At 39.7% G+C, this 20,760-nt stretch overlaps 1 protein-coding gene across 1 annotated transcript in view; it reads left to right on the forward strand.

The window, feature by feature from the left end:
* Window positions 1-11,232: 11,232 nt before the first annotated feature.
* The window catches only part of CPQ (carboxypeptidase Q), a gene marked incomplete at its 3' end in the record, with an annotated part of 373,081 nt that continues 363,553 nt past the window's right edge, over window positions 11,233-20,760 (forward strand). The window contains exon 1 of the mRNA XM_079722376.1: window positions 11,233-11,690. Coding sequence (XP_079578502.1) covers window positions 11,258-11,690 — 433 coding nt within the window. The 5' untranslated portion in view covers window positions 11,233-11,257. The remainder of the gene's footprint in view (window positions 11,691-20,760) is intronic.

Here is a 20,760-nt window from a genome sequence, read left to right on the forward strand (position 1 = left end):
CTTTTGTGTTTATGGAATGGGGGAGCCTGGCTAAAGGGAGGGAAACTAAAAGGCATGTTCTGAAGGAAATTACTAATATCTCTACCAGAGTGTTCCTTGGAACTTGTTATTAACTAGTTCAGGGGAAGATACATGGGGGAAACATGCTCTTTAGCAATAAAAACACATTAATACAGTCAATTTACTGTAAACCTATATTGGCAAATAGTAATTAAATCTATATATCTCTAGCTTTATAGTTTTCTGAGGTTGAGTCTCTAGAAGACTTCTGTATTTTTTCTGATTCAAGGAGGGCCATATTCTCTCCTTTGCCTCTGGAAGAGGCTGCTGTGCCTTGTAATAGTTTTGTAATATTACCAGATAGAAGACAAATGCTTCACTGGTTTTATTGACAGAAATAAAGCACTTCCTATTATTACCCTTACGTTGGGGGTCCAAGTTCTAGAAAACTGTGACTTTATGAGACTAAAATCCCATTTCCTTTTGTCCCTTTTTTCAGTTCTCTCAGATCATAAGACCTCAGAATTACTTGTGTCTGTGGTTACCTACTTTGTATTCGGCCCCAAAGGGTATGAACTGCATTCTTCGTGATTTGTCTGTATTTTTGTTGACTGTATGTGCTTGGTATGGCTGCTGACTGCAGATGTGTGCACATGTGGCAGTCACAGATCAGGGACCTCTGTTCTCAAGGGCCTCCACCCTCACTGTCAGCCCAGCATCCTCAGCTAACAAAGGGACCAAGAGCTGTCTCATATACATTTGGGGTTTCAGTAGGATTTTGCAAGCCAAGAATACGAAGTTTATCCTAGATTCATGGTTGATTTCAGTTATTGGAATTTTAATCATATGGTTTCACTTAAGTAGCATGTAAGGGAGCTTCGTATTCATTCCTCTTAGTCCCATCATGATGTAGGTCAAAAGTCAGTTACATTCGGCTGTGGGACAAAGATGCCTACTTTTGAGAACAGTAGGAATTTAGGCTTCATTGTTTTATATATTCAAGAAAGGGACAAAGAAGTCCGGAAAAAGAATTAACAAAGTGAGCCCAATTAATTTTCTTACAATTTCTCAAAACTGCTCACTGGTAAGCAGTAAAATGTCAGGGACACAAAGTGAGTCAGCCCTCTGGCTTATCCTGGTGGGATGAGACAGGATAAGAGAGGGAGGGTCACTTGACATCTGTGCAGTGGGACCATGGGTATTCAGTGTGGCCAGTGGGAGGAGAAGGGTCTACTGGTAGACCTCTCTCAGCAGGTTGTTACTCCCACACCTTCCATCCCAGAGCTCCTGGGATTCCCTCTGTGAACGGGATTGCCAGTCAGTGCACCATTTGCCCTGCTCTAATTAACTCACTAACCCACTGTTACTGTACTAACTGCCAGAAGAAAGAGGAATATCATACACTGGGTTCTTTGCACAGCTGTTAGGATTTGTCTCTCTTCCTTCAGTCCTCCTCCCATGTTTCCTCAATGCCCACACCTTATTCAGGATGACATGTTAAGTGGCAGAGACACTTAATGAAGCCTTATTATCGTGGCTCATGGGAGGAAGCCCTAGGAAATAATAAAGTTTAAAGGATAGGTGGAAAAAAGGGACCCTACAAAAAAGATTGGGAAGGAGAGTAGAAATATAGAAAGAAGAGTATTTGGAAAAGGAGAGGCGGTCCACAATGTTAAATGTTCCAGATGTTAAGTACGATAGGAACTGAAATGTTTTTATTGGATTCAGGAACAAGGGCATCCTTAATGACCTTTGTGAGTTCAATTTCAGTTGGCTGGTGGGAGGAGACAAAATGGGATAAGGTGAATTATTCATGTGCTAATATGGAGTGTAAAGAAAAGTGTGATTGATACTAAATATTTAAGAAAATCCATAATAGAATGTTAGAGCTGGAATGCAACCCTTTATTTAACACATAAAGAGAGACTTCGAATCAGTTGTTCAAGGTCCATCCATGCGTCTAGAGAGGGACAGCCAGGACCAAGTCCCAGGTCTCTTGACTCCCTTTATGAAAGAAAGTTGTGAATATGCTGTAGTTTAAAGGGGCAAACTCTAGTGTCTGATGCAGGAAAAGTAATCATTAAAGTGATGAATCAGAGCCGTATACTTCTGTTGTGAAATATAACTACTTGTTTGATGAATTTATTCATTTATTCTATAAATATTTATTGACAGGTATTGTGCTATTTGCTTAGTATACAAAACACATTCCTTTCAGAGAATGTGCTTGGTGAATTTTATAAAATAAAATATTATTGCTATTAAGTGACGTATAGCCCAGCAGGGTGACAGACACAAAGACTTGTAGCATGCAGTGCACTACTGAAAAGGCAGCAAATCATTCTGTCTGGAGCTGGGGACAGATGAGCAGGACCTTGGTCGTGATCATGGTTTCTCCAAGTGGAGAAAAGATGAAAGGGCATTCTTGGCAGAGGGAACAGCAAGAGCAAAATTAGGTGTAAAGAGTGTTCTGTGACTTCAAGGAACGGTAAACACCCATTAGGGCTGCACCATCGGAGGGGAGGGGAATGACAGGGAAGGACTGTGAGGAAAGCCACATCCAGAACACTGAACAGTAAACGGGGCAACAGATGCTTTCGGCCAAAGAGTCATTCGAGTTGGCTCCCTAGATAAAGCTGGCGGCAGTATGAAACACGGATTGGAAAGGGACCTGAGTTTAAGGCAGGGAGATGCAAGAGGAAGGGTTTCACATGAAGGATAATGAGGTTCTGAGCTAGGGGAGTGATAGTAAGTGTGGAGAGGAGGGAAATGGGTCAAGAAAGAATCTGAAGGTGGAGTTACAGGACTTGCCAACTGTTCACCTGTTTCCCTGAGGGAGAGGGAAGAATCCAACGACACACCGCAGTTTCTAACTTACTGACTAGAGGCGGGGAACAAAAGCAGGTTTGGAAGGGAAGATTCTGAGTTTGGTGTTGGATATTTAGAGTTTAGGTGCACATGGGAAATCTAGGTAGACCATATGCCGGCTCCTAGGCCTTGCTTACGTTACTGAGTACAAGCTTGTACTGCTCGCCACTCAACAGGCCAATGAATCGAGAAGAGTTGCTGGGGCAAGGACTAGTGACCTTATTTGGAAAGCCAGTAGACCAAGAAGGTGGTGGATTAGTGTCCCAGAGAACCGTCTTACCAGAGTCAGAATTCAGGCTTCTTTTATACTCAAAAGGGAGGGGGTGTTGTTGGTCGCTGCAGACTTCTTGGTGTCGGAATCCTTTGTTCTTGCAGCTGCCTTCTTAGATCAGGTCACAGTGTTCCTGTAAACCTCCAACAAGACAAGTGTTATTCTCTGTTCTGCATTTATCTCTATGTGAATGGAAAAGTGTTAAACCTTTAAAGGTCAGAACCTTGAGAATGGGCTGTCCTGTATATTTCAGGCTATAGGCGACATTCTTAACTTGAAGAAAAAGCAATAGAACACAAAGGTTAAAGTAAAAGAAACAGATCCAATATGGAGTCAGATTTGTTCTTCCCTATTACACTGATGGTGTTAATTAGTATAAACACTATATTTAATTATGGATCCCCAAGAGGCCTGAAAGTACTATAGCAGTTGGAAATATAATCACAGCTATAAGGAATAGAAAATCCAGCTAACAGTGGCTATAACAAATGGAGTTTATTTTTCTCATGTAACAGATAAATTGGTGGTGCTGGTGTTGGTTTAGCTGCTCAGTGATGTCAGGACCAGTACTCTTGGACTTGCCCTCATGGTTACAAAGTAGCTGATGCAGCTCTAGAATTGTGGCCATTTTCTTGTCAGCTGCTTCTGTTTGAGTATCTTTGAGTAGAACTGGGTCACAGGGCCTCCTCTGGCTAAAAGGTAGGCTGGAAGAGTGAGGGAAGAGAATTGTTGAATTCACTTATATCACTAGTTCTCCATCCTATTAGATGCAGTGCCTCTTTAAAAAAAAATCAAAACAAATAGTTTATAATGCTTGCTTTATTATCCTGAATTAAGCATCATAGATAATATGCTTCCACATATTTTCAAGTAAATCAGTGTGCTATCCTACCTGTCATGTAAAGGAACCATTAAAGGAAAGTACTTTATAATAAAATACGTCAAAACATACATTCCCAGGCATGACTGCACTAGATGACATAATGAAGTAGTCAGATGCTTGCATGGTGAATGTGACAGCAACAAATGCAGACGGGTCCAGGGGCGTGGTGACGGTGTTTCCAGTACCAGGAGCAGCGTAGTCATCGGTGTTTCACTGAAATGATGAACAGCTCTTGGTAAACTCCTGAGCAAAACACGTATAGTCCTCCCTTGATATACATGGTAGTTGCTTTTTGAAAAAGTCAACTTACATTAAAACTGCACAGGAACTATTTTTGTACATATTTGTATGTACAACAGAGTTAGGGTCAAGTCTCAAATAATAGTTTTTCACATTAAAAAAAAATCTTTATGGAATATAGGAGAGTTCTTAGTAGACAGGTCCCCCCCCCATAGCAGTATGTCTAGTGTCCCTGGCCTCTGCCAACTAATTCCTATAGGATCTCCACACCTTTGTGACAACCAAAAATGCCCACCCCCCCCCCACCACGGCATATACAGAACATCTCCTAGGACTACTACCATCCATATTAAGAACAACTGGCCTAGGTTAATCGGGCTGGAAACTTTGACCCCAAGTAAAATCCAGGTTTGGTTAGCAAGAAAAGGGAGGGATGGTTATTAAATAATTAACAGTGCCTACTGATAGTAGGAACTGAGTCTTGCTTAATTTTATATCTTCTCCAAATTCTTGCACAGTTCCTGGCAGATAGTAAGTTCTCAGTGAGCTTTCTTGAGGGACTGAATGAATAATTGGGATATAAGCTTTGGAAAGTAGAAGCCCACTCTTGTTTGAACTTTGAATTTAATAAAGGAAAGAATCTTCCTTAAGATGGTTAAAGGGCTAATTATTATAAATCTAGAAGCGTTAGTGGGAGTCAGGAAGTGAACTTCGATGTGCCAGTGTCTGAGCTAGGATTTGGCATTTCTGGCTGTTATATCTGTTGCACAATCTAGGCTGAAGACGAAGAGTTAAGTTTATATTGGTGAATCCTTTTCAGCAATGGTAGGTTTAGGGGAAATATCTAAGTCTTCATGTAAGTAGTATATGTAGTCTTTAAAAAAGTGACACAAGAAAAACGTCAATAAAAATTTCAGTCCCTAAGTCTTACTCCTTCTGTCTTTCAGCACATTCTCTTTTCATTGTGTCCTTTTCCACGTCACTTAGTCTATTCATCCTGGCATTTCTATCATAGCCTGAGACATTTTCAAACAATAATATTTTAGGAAAAAGATTTAGAAATAGAAGCAAAGGGTTTTGTTTTGTTTCCTCAAAATATAAACCTATTATTAGAATGTAATTCACAGCAGAAGAAAAGTTGGTTTTGCTTAAGTTTCTTTCCAAATTTAAGTAGAAAAGAATGAAAATGACATTTCAATTTTATCTCTTTTTGTGAAAAAGATAATCTGTAACTGTGGATCATGAACACAATATATGAATAGAAAGTCTTTTTTTCAAATAGTGCTCCAGAGTTTCCTTTGAATATATAACTTTCTGAATTCAAAGGCATGATACAGCATGAGTTTTAAAAATAGTTGTTTAAGATTTTGAAGAGTATAACATTTAATATTCCCCCAGTTTGAATTCAAGTAAAGGAAAAATGACTTCAAACCTTCTGTGTATAAAAATAAAGAGTATTTTTAAAAAATGTTTTCAGTTTAAGTTTAGACATTTCAAGTGTCCTATAATTTGCTCAAGAGTGTACTAGATTTTTTTTTTTTTTGGTCAATTGGGTTATTCTTAGTATTTTAGGGATTTTAAATAAAATCTTGAGTGTCTTTGTAAGTGAATTATTTGACTAATGCATCTTTTGTAACCATGGTTCACTTTTCCCTCTGTGAAAATTCCAAGGAATAACCACATAGGTTATAAGTAGTGGCTTGTTTGGGGATTTTGAGGAACTTCACATGCTGTCCTTGTCCTGATGTGCAATCTGTGTGGATTCTTTGTGCTAAGGAGCAGGTCATAGTGAAGATCAGAAAGAAAACTATCCTTCCTTCCTTCCTTCCTTGCTTCCTTCTTCCTTCCCTTCCTCTCTCCCTTCTTTCTTCCCTTCCTCTCTCCCTCAATCCCTTCCCTTTTTCCTTTTCCTGGCTGCATAAGGGGTGGGAACTGTTCATTAAGTCCCCTGTTACAGTGCCCTGGGGGTTTGTGTTCCATGTTGAAGCTTCACACAGTAGACCTTTTTAGTCAGACCTTGGGGAATAATTCCTTCCATCACTGCTGTATCTTCCACCATTTCCCCCTACTTATCATCCAACTCCTTGCCATTTTCTCCATAGCCCAAGTTTTGTAAAGCCTCTGTGTCTTTGCACGGTTTGTTTTTTCTGTTGGGTTATCTTTCCTTCAGTGCCACTCTCGCCTTTTTCACATGCCATCAGGAATCTCCTCCTAATCCCCTCCTCCAGTTTGTTTTCACAGAAGCTTGTAACCACCTCAGTTGTAGGGTTTTCACATTATCTGTCTCTTTATTATACTTGGCGGCTCTTTGAGGGTATGGATATTATCTTATAAATTGTGTCTTTGGTGCTTAGTAGGTAAGGTGCTCAATACATTTTTGTTAAATGACTGGAAAAATGAAGTTATGACCCAAAACAAAGCACCATTTACAATTATAAAGGGGAAATGTTTGAGATCAGTAATACTATTTGTCTTTGTTGATCACCATAAAATTGTTTGCTCCCTTTGCAGACTGTAGAAAAATACTATAGCTTGCTTAACTTTATTTGACTGAAATGACTGTATAGGGACATTTTCTATCTCTGAGCTAAGGCAGACTAACAGTCTTTCAGATCAGCAAACCCTCTTGGTGATCCCGTAGGAAACTATACTTAGTTCAGTGTGGTGCCAATGTTGTGTGGTAGATTTAAAAGGGTTCAGCTCCAATGACTCAGCTGAATGGGTTCAGCTCCATTCATGATTTTATCCAAACCCTCTTTTTTTCTTAGGTAAACTGTTTACATGTTTATCACTTACTGTGTAAAACTGTACATTTTGATTTTCCTAAAATTAGCTCTGAGCTACTAGGGCTATCCCCTGGTACAAGTATGAAAAGATATGGTGAGTAAATCTGTATTCATGTTTTCCAAACCCTTCTTGATTTTATACAACAAAATAGTTCTACTTTTGGCCTGTCTTTTCACACTGGGGAGGGCTAGTGTTTTAGTCCTTTCATGCAAATATACTGGTGTCTTTGATCATCCTTCTCACTTGGATTGACTCCAGCTCTAGAATGAATTTCTTGTTGTATGGTGATCCTAAATCTGTGAATTAGGAGAGAATTTCTTCAAGTTTTCCTTGATTATTGGCTTTTATTTAATCTTATTCTGTCTGTATATTTCACTATTTTAATTTTTATTATAATCTTCTATTTCTTGCTAGGAATGTACAAATTATGTATCAGATTTGTACAAATTATGTACAAATTACGTATAGTCCCTGTGTTTTTAAATTACATATTATATTTTGTTTTTTTTCTTGAGTGGAATTTGATATAGCAATATCTTGTCCCATTTTTATTACCTCCTCAAATATAGACTGTTAGTTATAATTATTATTTTCTACTATTTATTACTGAAAACACATCTTAGTTGGACTAATGTACCTTTCTAAAAGTCATAATAATAAAAAAGGATTCTTGTAGTGCTCCATTGGAGAGATATATAATTATGCATTCTAGCCAAGAATTACATAGGTAATTTTGAGATTATATTCCAGAGAAAACTAGGTTTAGAGTCAACTAACATGTATTTAGTGTTTACTTGTGTCAAGTGTTCTAGGTGATATCTCATGTAATGCATTGTTTTGTGCCTTTGATCTTAGTAAACTTTATACTCAGGGAAAAACTGATCCATTGAAAGGTAATAAACCATCACCTTTTAAATTAACCTACTTTTAAAAATAAGCACTTATTGCATTTGTGGGATTTGAAGAAACAGTGTAGTTAAGGTACTCAGAACAACACTCGCAGATCCAGAATTCTGTTTTAAAGTAATTATATCATTTTTTAGTGTCAAAATTAATTTAACTGACCTTGCTAAGAAGCATTAAATATTATTATCAAAATGATGTGTTATCTGTTAATTCAATTGACATATACGCAAAAAGATGTAAAGATGATAGACTCAGGCACTGTTATTTTCTGGACATATCTTTTAACCAGGGTGTGACATACAGATGATGTTCTAGTGGAGCTCTGAGGGATACCATTCACTCTTTTCTGCCTGCAGAGCCATTTCTTGAGCCTGTCCTGAGATGTTATGTCTTCTCTATAGTTTTTCATGATCCCCTTTGTTCTTCTCTTCGTTCAGATGCTACTCTGTATACATATATTTTATTATAGGTATTTGCTTCTCAGACTGCATTTGGGTATCCTTCATTGAATTTCTATTATATGTAAATGCATATAGTTTCCTAGAAGAAAACTATTCTTAATCCTTTAGAAAGTATGTGCTAGCTGGTCCACTTACCTGGTTAATTGTAGTTGCTGGTTTGTCTGCTGCCTGGGAATCACAACACAGGCCTTGATTAACTTTCTACGAAACAAGGATATGGACTAGGGATCCCTAAGCTCTCCTGTATCTCTACAGTGTTGTCATAATATGATTCTAATCCATCACTAGAAATGTATTATGAAATCGTTAATTAATGTTTGCAGAAGGCTTAGATAACTTTTAATGAGAAGTAGATACTTGTGTTTAGTGTCAATTAATAGATGGCTTATTAACCTTTTTTTCTTTTTTTGCCCCAAGAACATTTTTCCAAATATATTGGAAAAATGTACTTTCAAGAATAAATTGCAATCTGGTGAAATATTTTAATTGCTTAATAAAATTTAGCTTTTAAAACAAGCATCAGTATAGTGACTGTAGAAACGAAAAATCTATGCATTGACCCTTGAACAAGGAGGGGTATTGGTTGCAGGATCCTCTGTGGATGCTGAAGTCCCATAGTCAGCACTCCATATCCGGTTCTGCATCCACGGATTCAGCCAACCTCAGATCTTGTAGCACTGTAGTATTTATGGGAAAAAAACTTGTGTAGAAGTGGACCTGGGAAGTTCAAACCTGTGTCACTCAAGGGTCAACTGTAGTTATAATAAAGAAGAAAGCAGCAGCAATATATAGTTTTTATAACTTTTCAAAATATTTTAAATATGATCGCAAGTTTTTAATTCCTACAGCTTCTTTGTGAAGGAGGCAAGATAAGTACTCTTATACTCTAGGGAGGTGAGACCTAGAGAGATTAAATGCTTATTCATTCCTTCTTAAAAAGGTATAGAGTGCCTATATATGAGTACAATGATGAATAATTTACCCTATTTGACTTTGAGAGCAGGAGAGACAGATTTATAAACTAATATATTTGTTGATAATATAGTTAATTATGGTAGAAACACAGAAAATGGTGCACGTACCTCTGGGGTATTGTTTGGTGAGGCTTCACAGAAGAGGTGATTTTTAATGCATTCTCACTATAGGCGTTTGCCAGGGTGAAGAGAAGGGCCTTGCAATAAAAGGGAATGAACATATGTAGAGAGCCAGAGTTATAAAAGGGCCTGGGTATTTGAAGAACAGGGTCCAGTTCAGTGCAGCTAGAACAGTACTGTCCAATACAAATATAAATATTATGTAAGTTAAAAATTTCTAATAGCTATATTAAAAAGTAAAAAGAAATAGGTGAGATTAATAATGTATTTTATTTAATCCAATATATCTGAAATATTTATTTTTTTATACTTAAGTATGAAGTAGTTGATTTTAAAGATCAAATCGGGTGTATATTTTACATGTACAAAACATCTCAATTTAGACTAGCCACATTTCAAGTGCTATGTGTGTGTGCCTGTGAGAGAGAGAGAAAGGGAGAGAGAGCAGAAATGAGAATGAGAATGAAAATGTGTTCACTCTAGAGGGGCAGGTGGAGAGATGAGGTTGAAGTGGTTGTTGGAACCATATTTTGAAAGGCCTTGTATGCTGCCTGAATTTGGAGTTTATACTTATAATATAGTAGTTTATGACCGTGCTTCTCAGATTATCTTTGGTGAAGGGCCAGATTTTTAAATTTAGAATTTGTTGCAGACTGATACTTTTGAAAAATGTAATAGTGAAGTAGAAAAGTAAAATGAAGCATCATTTTTTAGTCATTAGATTTGACAAATGTATAGTTGTTCTGTCAGTTATCTACAAAGGTGTCTAAGCCAGTGCTATTCAACAGAACTTTCTATGATGATAGAAATATTCTTTCTGTGCTGCCCAATACAACAGCCACTAGCCCATGTGACTACTGAGCATTTGAAATGCAGCTAGTATGGCTGAGAAGCCAATGCTTTAATTTAAATTGTAATAACCACATTGGACTATTGGCTACCGTGTTGCACATTACTGAATATGTTTACTCTTAATCTTTGTGTTTGTCTTTCATGGACTTGTGAAAAACAATTGTGGACTGGCATGGGTCCACAAACATACTTTTAGCACTGTTTACAGCGTGGTCTCTAGAGCTGGAAAGGCTTTGTGTGTCGTTGGCAAGTTACTTAATCTCTCGCTACCCCAGGATCCTCAGTTCTAAAATGAAGGCAATAATAAGAAACTGTTTCATAGAGCTGTTGTGAGGATTAAATGTGGAAGGGTTGGGGTTACGGAGAGCATCAAGAAGAGATGACGTCTCTGAAAGGGCCTCGAAGGATAAGTTCAATAGGCAAACAGGAGAGAGCATATCAGGTAGAGGGAACTCTGAAACACCTTTGGATCATACTGTGTTTAGAAGAAGGGGTAACACTGCCCTAGCCCTATCACTGCTACCTCTATTTCTTCCTCTCTTTCCTAGTTATCTTCCTATTTTAATCTTTTAGCATATTTTAAACTAATTGCTAGGTAACATGTGATTTTGTGGTTTTAATACATGCCACCTTGTCAATAAGGCCAATCATTGCCTCTTTTCTTCTTCATTCCTTCATTCCTTCCTTCATTTCTTCTTCATTCCTTCTTCCTTCATCAAATTCATGGTGCCTGAATTTGATGGTAGAAATTGGGCAACCGTTGAGAAGGGAAGGGGAATCCTGTTTGAAAAGCAGTCCCTGGGTTATGGGCAGATAGCTGTGAGATTCTTTTCCCCTAACACATATTTCTTACTTACCTAGATTATTTTAGGAAGAAAACAGACTGGGAAAAATAATGAAGTTCCATGTCTTCGTATTTGTTGGTGTTGTTCACCTTTTATCCCTGAACTCTGGGAAAGCTGTATATGGGAATGGCATCTCTCAGAGGACTTTTCAAGAAATAAAAGAAGAAATAGCCTGCTATGGAGATGTTGCTAAAGCAATCATCAACCTTGCTGTTTATGGTAAAGCCCAGAACAGATCCTATGAGCGATTGGCTCTTCTGGTTGATACTGTTGGACCCAGACTCAGTGGTTCCAAGAGCCTAGAAAAAGCCATCCAAATCATGCACCAAAACCTGCAGGAAGATGGGCTGGAGAATGTCCACCTGGAGCCTGTCAAAATACCCCACTGGGAAAGGGGAGAAGAATCTGCTGTGATGCTGGAGCCGAGAATTCACAAGATGGCAGTTTTGGGTCTTGGCAGCAGCATTGGGACGCCCCCAGAAGGTATTATTTGCCTTTTCAAGTCAATTTGCTGTGTTCTTTATTAAAACTAATGCCATGTCACATAACTGATTATAGTGTGCATGATTCATATTATAATTGGGTGAAAGAAAGGAAGATATAATCATTTTGCATTCCATTGGCTTCAGTTCTTTACTCTTATACTCCTTTTTTCTTCCTTTTTTTCCTCTCTTTCTTTTCTGAAAGTGTCACTTTTTAAAATGAAGCCTCTACAGCTATTGGTCCATGATACTTATGAACTGTATCACTTAATAATTTCTATCTAGTATAACATTAGTATCAATCTGTAGAGAATTGAGATATATGTAAATAGGTTATAAAAACTATGACTTCTTCCAAGTGGCCTCAGTGTACAGAATTTCTTAGAATTAATGAAATATGGGACAGAGCCTTGCACATTGAATTGATTTGAGGTAATTATTTTTACAGAACCTGAGGTCTCTAATGCAAGGGGTTGTCTAGGGTGGCGTGCTATCTTTACTTATCAGCACTCTGGCTCAGCCTCATCAGACAATGTAAATGCTTAGATCAGGGATATAAAACCAGTCAACAGTGAGCTATCAGTTGGTATTGGACTATTCATGGACTGTGCATGTATTCACGGACTATATTCCTATGGCAGAGGAACTACAGTTGGTCCTTGAACAACACGAGAGTTGGGACACCAACCCTCCACGCAGTTGAAAATCCGTGTATAACTTACAGCCAGCCTCCATATAGACTGTTTGCTTCTTCTGTATCCGTGAGTTTCTGCATCTGCATATTCACTAGCCGTAGATCATGTACTACTGTTGTATTTACTGTTGAAAAAAATCCACGTGTAAGTGGACCTGTGCAGTTAAAACCTGCATTGTTCAAGGGTCAACTTTAGTTTCTAGAAAAAAGCTAGTTGAGCTTCTTTAAAAAGTTTATAGAAACTTTTGGCCTTCTCTAATGCCAAGAGAAATACCCAGTAGAGAAGCAGATGGTCAGCTTTTTAAAAACATCTTTATTGAGATATCGGGACTTCTCTGGGGGTCCAGTGGTTAAGACTCTGCACTTCCACTGCAGTGGGTACGGAAGAGTTCAATCCCTGGGCAGGGAACTAAGATCCCTCATGCCTCACGGCCCAGCCCAAAACCCCCCAAAAACAAAGAACAAACCACTTTATTGAGATATAATTCACATACCATAATATTCACCCATTTGAAACGTGCACGTCAGTGGTTTTTAATATATTCACAGAATTGTGCAGCCACCATCACTATCTAATTAGAGAACATTTCATCACCCCCAAAAGAAACTTTATATTCATTAGCAGTTATGCTCCATCCCTTTCCTACCACCCTCCTAAGCCCTAGGTAGCCACTAATTTGCTTTCTGTCTTTATGGATTTGCCTATTCTGGATATTTCACACAAATGAAATAATACACTATATTTTCTTTTGTGACTGGCTTCTTTCATGTAGCATGTATTCCAGGTTCATCCATGTTGTAGCATGTATCAGTGCTTAATTCATTTTTATTGTTGAATAATTTCCCATTTTACAGATATACCATATTTTATTTATCCATTGATCAGTTGATGAACATTTTTTCCCACCTTTTGGCTATTATGAATAATGCTGCTGTAAACATTCATGCATAAGTCTTTGTATGTACATATATTTTCATTTCTCTTGGGTATGTACCAAGGAGTGGAATTGCTTGGTTATATAATAACTCTATGTTTAACTTTCAGAGGAACTGCCAAAGTGTTTTCCAAAGTGACTGCACCATTGTACATTTTCACTGATGTTTTCTAAGTTTTACACGTACTTGTCAACAATTGTTATCTGTCTTTTTGGTTATAGCTGCCCTAGTGGGTATGATGTGATATTCATTGTGGTTTTTATTTGCACTTCTCTAATGACTAATGATGTTGAGCATCCTTCCATGTTCTTATTTGCCATTTGTGTATCTTTTTCAGAGAAATGTATACTCAAATCCTTCGGCCAGTTTTTAATTGTGCTATTTTTGAATTGTAAAAGCTCTTCATGTATTCTGGTTGCAAGTCTCTTATCAGTGTGATTTACTAAGGTTCTTTCCCATTCTATGGATTTTTTTTTAAACTTTCTCGATGGTAGTATTTGCTGCAGAAACGTCTTTAATTTTGAATTAGCACAATTTATCTGATTTTTTTTCTGTTGCTTATGCTTTTGGTGTTATAGCTAAGAAAATCATTGCCTAAACCAAGGTCACAAGGATTTATTCCTAAGAGTTTTATTTATTCTTCTAAGAGTTTTATAATTTTAGCTCTTACATTTAGGTCTGTGAGTTAATTTTAGGTGTGAGGTAGGAGTCCAACTTTTTTCTTTTGCTGTGGTCATTCAGTTATCTCCGCATCATTTGTTGCAAAGACTATTCTTTCCCCATTGAACTGGATGTATTTCATTAATTGATTTTCAGATGTTAAACCAACCGTGCATTCCTGGGATAAATCCCATTTGGTTATGGTGTATAATCTTTTTTTATATGTTACTGAATTCAGTTTACTAGTATTTTGTTGAACAGTTTTACATGTATATTCATAAGGGATATTGGCCTGTAGTTTTATTTTCTTTGTGTGATGTCTTTGTCTGGTTTGGTATCAGGGTAATTCTGGTCTCAAAGAATAAGTTGAAAAGTATTATGTTGTCTTCTGTTTTTCAGAAGAGTTTGTGAAAGATTGGTATTAATTCTTTAAGTTTTTGGTAGCATTCACTAGTGAAGCCATCTGGTTCTGGGATTTTCTTTGTGGGAAGATTGTTAATTATTACTTCAATATTTTTCCTTGGTATAGATCTATTCAGATTTTCTGTTTCTTTTTGAGTCAGTTTTAGTAGTTTGTGTCTTTCTAGGAATTTGTTAATTTTATATAAATTATGTAATTTTTTTGGCATACAGTTATTTATAGTATTCACTTAAAATTATTTTTATTTTTGTGAGGATAAGGATTCAAATTATTGTTTGGTGTCATTTGCTTTCTGCCTGAATAACTCTCTTTAGTTTCTTTGTTTGTTTTTCAAAGCCAGTCCACTAGCAGAGAATTCTCTAAGCTTTCATCCATATTTAGTACTTTATTTAATCTTCATTTTTGAAACACAGTTTTACTGGATATAAGATTCTTGATTCACAGCTTTTTATTTCCAACACATTGAATTTGTCATTCTGTTGTCCTCTGGCTTCCATTGTTTCTGATGAGAAACTAGCTGTTAATATTACTGGAATTCCCCTGTACAGGCATACCTTGGAGATATTTGGTTTGGTTCCAGACCACTGTAATACAGTGAATATTTCAGTAAAGCGAGTCACATGAATTTTTTGGTTTCCTAGTACTTATAGAAGTTATGTTTACACTATACCATAGTCTGCTAAGTGTGTAATAGCAGTATGTCTAAAACAATGTACATACCTTAATTAAAAAATAATGCTGTTGGGAAAATGGCACCAATAGACTTTCTCAACACAGGGTTGCCACAACCTTCAATTTGTAAAAAACACAGTATCTGCAAAGCACAGTAAAATGAGGTATGCTCCTTGTGACAAGTCATTTTGCTCTTACTGATTTCAAGATTTTTATCTTTATTTTTCATTTTCAACATTTTAATTTTGACACATGTAGATGGGAATTTCTTAGCTTTTATCTTGCTTAGAGGTTGTTGAGTTTCATGTATAGATTAATGTTTTTCATCAATTAGGGAAGTTTTCAGCTTTTTTTTTTACTATGAATATATTTTCTATCCCTTTTTTGTTCTCTTTTCCTTCTGGTACTTCCATTATGAGTATGTTGGTGCACTTAAAGGTGTCCCACATTTCTCTGAGGCTCTGCTCATTTTTCTCCACTTTTTTTCTCTCTGTTCTTCAGATTGCACAATCTGTATCCATCTATCTATTAAGCCTAGCTTAATAATATTTTCCCTTGTGTCAGAATAGCTTATTTTTCAGCCAGTATTTGGTTAGAGGTTGTGCTTAAGCCTCTTGTGCCAGTAAGGCTTCTGCCCTTTATTGATGGATCTGTGTGCAGCTTGGAAAATGTTTTCAATCTGACCCATGTCCTGTTTTTGATTGTTCCTAAGTAGGACCATGTGGATAGCCTTCCCAAGCCCCAGGGTTTATTGTGATCTAGGGAGGGTTTTTCTTGGTCGCTTTTTCCTCCCTGGTTGTTTTTGTTAAACTTCTGATTGTTCTGCCATTTTGCTTGTTGTTAGCAGTATCATAAAGCTACCAGTACCCCGTAACTTGTTCTCTACCAAGCTCTCCATCGTTTCCAACAACACCCTTAGGCATGGAATTCTCTATGTTCTGTTCCCAATAAAGTCACTACCCTGGTTAAGAACTGCAAAGCTCTTCATCCTCCTGGGTTGCCTCTTCCCTGGGAGTCCCCAGGAGCTAGGCCTAGTGATAGTGGCCTGCTTCCCCAGAGTGATATCCCTGGCAGGTGCTAGAAGGGGATGGTGGTAGCTACTGGTCTTTTCAGCTTGCCTCTCTCAGCATGAGACCTCTGCCTATGAATGAGCTAAGATAGCCGTGATCAGGGTCCCAGTTTTCTCATGGCTGTACTTTGGGTAGGGCTTCCACCATACAAGTAGGGGCTGGGTAGAGGAATGGGGACCTAGTCTTCTTGGAGTGGAGTGGCCATAATAGAGTTTCTATAACATGCAGTTGGGGACGGGAGAAGGAAGCAGGTTATGGCCAAATGCTACAGACTCTCATTATTCTAACTTAGATTTAGTATATTTTCTTGAATGAATGTTTCTCCACTTGCTGTATGCCCTTAGGACAGTTTTGAGAGACTGTAAGTGATTTTTTAAAAATATTTTTTACCAGTTAAATGTTTTGTAGGGAGGAAGATCTGCCAAGTTTCTCACTGTACCATTCTGGAAGTACCACTGGGATGGCTAGTTTTGGTCTCTCTGAGGCTGTGTGAATAGGTGGTAGAGTCCTCTAAGGTGTTAGGAACCCCTCAGCTTGGGTTCTATATTGTCAACCAGGAGTTTGTTTAATTGCCTTCTGTTGTCACTAATCTGTGTTAGACACCAGCATATATACATATTTATTTCCTTTTTAGCCCTCCTAACTATCAATATCTTTAAAGGTCTAGGGGTTTTTGTTTGTTTGTTTTGTTTTGTTTTGATTTTAACAAATGAGAAAACCAGACTACAAGAGATTAGGTAATTTGCCCAGGGTTACACAACTAGTGAGAGACCAAGTTCAGGTATGAACAGCTGTCAAACTCCAGACTTTGTGCTTTTAGTCATTAGACTATATTGCCTCACATACAGATATTTTATTGTTATTTTCATTTATAAGATTTCCTTTTTTATCCATTTGACTGAAGCAGATCTGTCTCAAAAGTTGCTGGTACTTATACTGCAGATGATACTGGTATCTGTACCTTTGGACATTTTTTTCTCATCTTCCTTTCTTTCGTATCCTCATTTCTTGTTTCTGTCACTGGGCCTGCTCTTCCCTGGCTATCTGCCTGGGAAAGCTGAGCCAAGTTACTGATTGCTCCTGGGCCCTTAAAAACCCAGGGGAAGTGCATTTTACTCACTGGAATCTATTGTGGTGTCCCAAGACTCACTTTCACTCCATTCTTCATTCCATGGAGCTCAAGGTAGATAAACAATTGTCTGGCAACTGGGCTATTTTAAGCTCTAAGGAGACTGGGGAGTTAGGCTGGACCAGGTGTGGAAAAATTCCCACAGGAGATAGGGTAAAGTCTGCATAAAGGGACCTCTAGGTACAGGTGCAGATCTCATCTCCCAGGAAACCCATGTCATATCCTTGGTTTAGCCACCTACTAGTTGTGTGACTCTGGCCCAGTCATTTCATCTCTATGGGCCTTAATTTTGTCATCTATAAAATGAGAGGTGGCTGACAAATGAATCTGTAACATATTTCTAGATTAGAAAGGCTGTGGTTTTTCTGAGAATCCACAAGGGATCAGTGGAGATGATCACAAGATCACAAGAGCAATATTCTCCTAGGCATGTGCTATGGAGCAGATTCCTTATGTAACCAGAGCGAAGTTTTTTAAACTTTCCAATTCTAGACTTGAGTATTACAGTGTGTATTAGGTTATTTGTGTGCCCGGGTTAGGTGTCTGTGAGCTCTCTGTGGAGAGCTGGGAGAAGACTTCCTCCTTGCATTTCCAAGAACTACTGGATGTCCTGCAAGCCCCACAAATTCAGCATCTTGTCTGTGTTTCTCATCTTCATTAATGACATTGCCAACCGCCAAGAGCTCAGGCTCAGAGCCTCAAAATTCTGCTAGTATCTGATATGGTATCTTGCTTTCATGTTTTTGTCCCATCAGGTATGCCCTTATGTAAGGATTCAGCTTGAATGTCTCCTCTTCTATGGTGACTTTTCCTATGCTTGTTCATCCCCAAGGAAGTATTGACAACTTCCTCCTTTCTGATTTTCTTGTGCCCTATACTTGCTTATGTCATAAGCATTTCTCTACAGATAATAAGCCTCTCAGAATCAGAGATCCCAGTTTCAATGGTTCTCAACTGGCGATAATTTTGCTCCCTAGAGGAAATGTGGCAATGTCTGGACACATTTCTGATGGTCATGACTGAGAGGGGGTGCTACTTGCCTTTAGTGGGTGGAGGTCAGGAATATTGCTAAACATCCCACGGTGTACAGAACAGCCCTCCCCTTCCCCCACATCAAATAATTATCCATTCTGAAATGCCAGTAGTGCTGAAGTTGCGAAACTCTGCACTAGCTCTTAACATAATGTTTCATACACAGAAAAGTTTTGAGAAATATTCATTGAATGATTGAGTCTTTCCATTTATCTCACTCCAACATTGTTGGTCACCAAGACTTAAATGTCAAATGACTCCATTTTTCTATTCTCACTCTCACATCAGAGTTCAGGACCTAACATCTCCTGCCTACAGTGTTACAGTGGCTTCCTAACTGATCCTCCTGACTCCAGTCTCATTTTAATCAATTTCCACACTGCTGCTTCAATTGTCTTTGTAAAATATAGATCTCATTATGTCACTCCCTTACTTAAAATCTTTTCACTGTTCAGGGTATAGTTCAAATTCTTATGACCTTTAAACAAGTGACTCCAGGCTGTGCTTCTAGGCTTATGTCTAGTTCCTCCCTAGCCACACACCATGGTCCTAGCTGCTCTTGCCTGGACATGTTCATACTTCCTTGACTTAAAAACTGCTTCCTGGAGCTCTGCTAACCCAACCCTAATCCCAGCCCAACCTAACCCTTCTCTGCTTGGAAAATCCCTGCTCATTTTTTTTTTTTTTTTTTTTATTTATTTTTGCTGTGTTGGGTCTTCGTTTCTGTGCGAGGGCTTTCTCTACTTGTGGCAAGCGGGGGCCACTCTTCATCGCAGTACGCGGGCCTCTCACTGTCGTGGCCTCTCCTGTTGCGGAGCACAGGCTCCAGATGCGCAGGCTCAGTAGTTGTGGCTCACGGGCCTAGTTGCTCCGCGGCATGTGGGATCCTCCCAGACCAGGGCTCGAACCCGTGTCCCCTGCGTTAGCAGGCAGATTCTCAACCACTGCGCCAGCAGGGAAGCCCCCTGCTCATTTTTAAAGACTCATTTAAAGTGGATCTTTTCTCTAAAGTCTTTCTTGAACCTGAACCAAAATAAATGTAATTGTTCTTTCATTTCCATTCTCATAGCACTTTGTTTGCCTATATTATACAAGGATCACAATTTACTATAGTTGATTGTTCACATGGTTATCTCTTCTGAAAAACTGTGACCTCCTCTGGGGTAAAAGCCACATCTTATTTATCTTTGTATCTCATTTAGTGCTATACCTAGTAATGTAATACAAATGCATATTAAATAGCTATTGGGATCCGGAGGAAGATGGCGGAAGAGTAAGATGCGGAGATCACCCTCCTCCCCACAGATACATCAGAAATTCATCTACACGTGGAGCAACTCCTACAGAACACCTACTGAACGCTGACAGAAGACCTCAGACCCCCCAAAAGGCAAGAAACTACCCACATACCTGGGTAGGACAAAAGAAAAAAGAGAAAACAGAGACAAAAGGATAGGGACGGGACCTGCACCAGTGGGAGGGAGCCGTGAAGGAGGAAAGGCTTCCACACACTAGAAGCCCCTTCGCGGGCGGAGACTGCGGGTGGCGGAGGGGGAAAGCTTCGGAGTAGCGGAGGAGAGCACAGCAACAGGGGTGCGGAGGGCAAGGCGGAGAGATTCCCGCACAGAGGATCGGTGCCCTCAGGCACACACCAGCCCGAGAGGCTTGTCTGCTCGGCCGCCGGGGCGGGCGGGGCTGGGAGCTGAGGCTCGGGTATCGGGTTTCGGTCTGAGCGCAGGGAGAGGACTGGGGCTGGTGGCAGGAAGAGAGCCTGAAGGGGTTGGTGCGCCGCGGCTAGCCCGGAGGGAGTCCGGGGAAAAAGTCTGGAGCTGCCGAAGAGGCAAGAGACTTTTTCTTCCCTTTTGTTTCCTGGTGCGCGAGGAGAGGGCATTAAGAGCGCTGCTTAAAGAAGCTCCAGAGACGGGCGTGAGCCGCGGCTGAAGGCGCGGACGCCGGAGACAGGCGTGGGACGCTGGGGCTGCTGCTGCCGCCGCCACAAGGCCTGTGTGCGAGCGCAGGTCACTGTCCATCCCCCCTTCCGGGGAGCCTGTGCAGCCCGCCACTGCCGGGGTCCCGGGACCCAGGGACGGCTTCCCCGGGAAAGCGCACGGAGCGCCTCGGGCTTGTGCAACGTCACGCCGGCCTCTGCCGCCGCAGGCCCGCCCCGCACTGCGTGCCCCTCCCTCCCCTCTGCCTGAGTGAGCCAGAGCCCCCGAATCAGCGGCTCCTTTAAACACGTCCTGTCTGAGCGAAGAACGGACGCCCTCCAGCGACCTACGTGCAGAGGTGGGGCCAGGTCCAAGGCTGAGACCCGGGAGCTGTGAGAGCAGAGAGGAGACAGGGAAATCTCTCTGTGCAGCCTCGGAGGCAGCGGATTAAAGCTCCACAGTCTGCTTGATGTGCCCTGCGTCTGTGGAGTGCATGAATGGACAGCGAATCATCCCAAATTGAGGAGGT

This window comes from Hyperoodon ampullatus (genome assembly GCF_949752795.1).
Source record: "Hyperoodon ampullatus genome assembly, chromosome: 17".
Taxonomy (NCBI): Eukaryota; Metazoa; Chordata; class Mammalia; order Artiodactyla; family Ziphiidae; genus Hyperoodon; species Hyperoodon ampullatus.